The sequence below is a fragment of the Sabethes cyaneus genome, chromosome 3 (assembly GCF_943734655.1).
Source record: "Sabethes cyaneus chromosome 3, idSabCyanKW18_F2, whole genome shotgun sequence".
In the NCBI taxonomy this organism is placed as follows: domain Eukaryota; kingdom Metazoa; phylum Arthropoda; class Insecta; order Diptera; family Culicidae; genus Sabethes; species Sabethes cyaneus.
Genome location: NC_071355.1, coordinates 205,679,410 through 205,683,013, shown reverse-complemented (window position 1 = coordinate 205,683,013; position 3,604 = coordinate 205,679,410). Strand labels below are relative to the sequence as shown.

Sequence of the window (3,604 nt, the reverse complement as noted above, 5' to 3'; positions counted from 1 at the left end):
GATGCAGCATTCGACGTAGTCCCACTAGCAACTCAGCAGGGTTCTCTACTTAAGCCAAACTCTTCAGCTCAAAGGATGCTGATTTTTATTGGTTTGGTAGGACTGATGTTCATTGAAGTTAGTTTTTCTGCCAAAATAATTTCGTTAATACAAGAACCTGATTAGCGAATCAATTCATTGCGGAATCTCATGAAATCGAAACTAGAGCTTGGATCAGATGGGCTGTCTTACAATAAGTTTTACTTTTCAGTTCGTTATCGATGATTGTAGCATGGAGTTCGTAACCTATAAATGTTTTTTTAATTTTTTAGAAAGCCACCGACCCCGTCGGAAAAGGATTATACAACAATTATTATACAAAATAACAAAGCAGAACCGTGAGACTCTGAACGGGTACCACTCCGAGTAAGGCGTTCGGAAATTGCAAACAGTTACGTATGGTGTAGAAAATGTTCGGTTTGGGTCATTAAAAGCTGCCTGTGGTTTTGTTCGCAGGAATTGTTCGCATACCATGGTTACACCTCACCAATCAGATCAGATCAGCAAAACATTCAATGATGTGGAAAAGCGTTCCTTTCGGGAGCTGCCGTTTTTCGATACTACCGTCGGTTATTTTCTGTACAGCGAAACTTCTCTCTGCGAGAACATTTCAACGTTGGACTGATGCGAATGCTGGAGACGGGTAGTTTCCTCAGACAATTCAACATGATGGTAAAGGACAAGCCCGGATGCACCAAGGGAACAATGTTTCGGCCGTTCGATTTAGTTGATACGAAACTCGCGATGGAAAACGCTGCCTGCGGAGTTTTGGCTGCGATCTGTGTGTTGCTTACGGAAATTGCTCTCAGTAAGTATAGGCTCTTGAAAACACCGATGCGAGAATACTCCGAATAGACAAGTGTTTTATGGATTAAAGTGGTTTAACGACCAAGGGTCTGTAGTCAACATGAACAGTATAACTAGTAGATAACTAAATATTTCTAATGCGCTTTATTTGTTGATCTACACACTTAAAAACTTTCACTGAATTTCGGCTGTATTAATACAGAGATTAGCAGAGCTGAGAGATCCACAATCTTCTCGGCTGAATTTGTTTTCGCTGAAAGATTTGGCAAGGCACTGTTTTGATATTTATCATTTTATACCAAGAATCTCAGTCATGCTGAATTCTAGGTAAGGTTAACTAACGCTCCTTAAATTAAACCTTATCTGACTTGGTAGCACTTGCAGGTTTTTTCTCTTACATTCAATAAAATTATTTGATTATTAGTTGTTTTATGATTTCTAAATCAATTAAACCGTTTATTTTCACTAGATTTTATACTTATGGAAAATTCCTATTCGATGTAGTCCTGCATCGGAGTTTTCCAGAGCCCATACTTACTGAGAGCGATTTCCGCAAGCAACAAAAAGAGTGCTCCCACAATTCCACAGACAGCGATTTCCATCGCGAATCTAGTATCAATCAAATCGAGCGGCCGAAACATTGTTCCCTTGGTGCATCCGGGCTTGTCGTTTATCATCCTGTTGAATTGTCTGGGGAAAATACCTACTTCCAGCATTCTCATCAGTCCAACGTTGAAATGTTCGCGCAGAGTGAAGTTTCGCTGCACGGACAAATAACCGACGCTACTGTCGAAAAACGGCAGCTCCCGCAGGTAGCACTTTTCCACATCATTGAATGTTTTACTGATCTGTAGATACATTGATGAGGTGTAACCATGGTATGCGAACAATTCCTGCAAACGAGTAAAAAAACATACAATTTTTAGCAAGCCAATCCGAACATTTCCTATAGTATCGTAACTGTTTGCAATTTTCGAACGCCCTGCTCGAAGTTGTGCGCGTTCAGAGTCTCACGATTCTGATTTGTGATCTTACTATATAATCCTTTTCCGACGGGGTCGGTGGCTTTCTAAAAAATTAAAGAATTGTTATAGGTTACGAACTCTATACTGCAATCCTCGGTAACGAACTGAAAAGTAAAACTGATTGTAAGGCTGTCCATCTGATCCAAGCTCCAGTTTCGATTCCACAAGATTCCGCAATGAATCGATTCGCTCAGAAGGTGCTTGTATTAACGAAATTATTTTGGCAGAAAAACTAACTTCAATGAACATCAGTCCAGCCAAACCAAAAAATATTAGCATCCTTTGTGCGGAAGAGTTTGGCTCAAGCAAAGAACCCTGCTGTGTCGCTAGTGGGACTACGTCGAATGCTGCATCCAACATTTCTAAGCGTTTACTTTTGATCGATTTCTTGTCGAGCATTAGAATTCCACGGACCACAGCAAATACCGTACTCATAATGATGACCGTTGCTAGTAGACAAATCCACACGTCCAATTCGAATGGCATTCGAAAGATGTTGCTCGTTGTCGACAGGTTCGGTGCCTTGAAGACGAATTTTATCTTCAAAGGAATTGGTACCTTCAGATAGTCTACATGAAATATACGGTTCTGCGTAATCAGCATCATCGAACCGGCAATTTCTGAGCGACGGTAGATCAAATCACCGCACATCCCGCTCCATATACCGGTAGTACGATTGGGATAACCCCAGGTAGTAACAAATCGTCTTTCGAACGTTGCGTTTAAGTAATGCGACAACAAAATGTTTAGAATTTGATACGAAGTTCGGGATATGGTATCGACATCGGTGTTCCTGAAGAATAATAGTAAAACAGTTAAACAATTAACACATTGATGGCCATTAGACTCACTCATAATCATCAAAGTGTCTTAAAGTATAATTTTTTGTGTATACAAGAGCTATTTTAATCCTCAAGTTGTGTAAATTTCTCCTTCTCACAACAACGGACGGAGCTAAACGTCTATCTTCGATCGTTCCGTTTCGCCAAATTCCAACTATTTCACTTTTCAATTCCGTTAGAATGGAATGCCTGTAGACTACACATGAAAATAACCAACAGAGGATAGACACAGGAACATTTTCAAATACCTTCTTTTACGAGCACTTCACCATTTTGTTCCTCTACAAAGTAATAAACTTCACTTCGTCCCGTTACGGGTAGGTCTTGCAGCGATTGAAGAATGCCATTCTCGTGGCTATGAACTGTTCTGTTGATTTCCTTAGAATCACCGGAACTTAAAAGAACCCACCGTATTTTATCGTAAATCCGATACCGTGTTTCTGCTAGCAATTTGTCACTTCCCGTGCAACTTGTATCAACAATAGCTAGGTGTTGATGTGGTTCCAGGGTGTCCAAAATGCCGATATTTTCCACCGCGACACTCTTCAGCTGGATAAAGTGGACCTGTGGAGCTTCAAGCATTTTGCGAAGAAATTGAAACGATTTGTCTGCAATTGTATAATATTGGAAATATTCCTTACAAATTGGTTGATTAAAAAAATACTTTCGTCCCAGCACACGAAGAGCGCTAGTTTTAGTGGGCTTTTCAGAAATAAAATTAAACTGCCGAGCTGTTCGACAGAGTCCAAATTCGATGAACAAACGACGAGCATGCAGCAAAGCAGCAAAATCCATGCTTGAGTAATAATCATTTTGCAAACGCTTTCGTTATGACTTTAAAAGCACGGAATTTGGATTGAAATCGATAGTTGAGCTGATGGTGCTTATAAA

General features: G+C 40.1%; 1 protein-coding gene across 1 annotated transcript; it reads right to left on the bottom strand.

Moving 5' to 3' along the window:
• Nucleotides 1-1,337: 1,337 nt before the first annotated feature.
• LOC128740618 (glutamate receptor ionotropic, delta-2-like) lies at nucleotides 1,338-3,295 on the bottom strand. The gene is made up of 4 exons (XM_053836179.1): nucleotides 3,123-3,295; nucleotides 1,977-2,664; nucleotides 1,808-1,915; nucleotides 1,338-1,739 (listed from the first exon to the last, which is right to left on the bottom strand). Exons 1-4 carry the CDS (start codon nucleotides 3,293-3,295, stop codon nucleotides 1,338-1,340), a joined length of 1,371 nt encoding a protein of 456 aa, XP_053692154.1.
• Between the last annotated feature and the right edge of the window lie 309 nt (nucleotides 3,296-3,604).

Bases quoted from the DNA above. Each gene is read 5' to 3' on its own strand.
- LOC128740618 (XM_053836179.1), bottom strand. From the start codon at position 3,295: ATGCTTGAAGCTCCACAGGTCCACTTTATCCAGCTGAAGAGTGTCGCG. The intron at 1,916-1,976 runs GTTCGTTACCGA...TTAATTTTTTAG, and splicing joins ACAATCAGTTTTACTTTTCA to AAAGCCACCGACCCCGTCGG. The intron at 1,740-1,807 runs GTTACGATACTA...ACTCGTTTGCAG, and splicing joins GCGTTCGAAAATTGCAAACA to GAATTGTTCGCATACCATGG.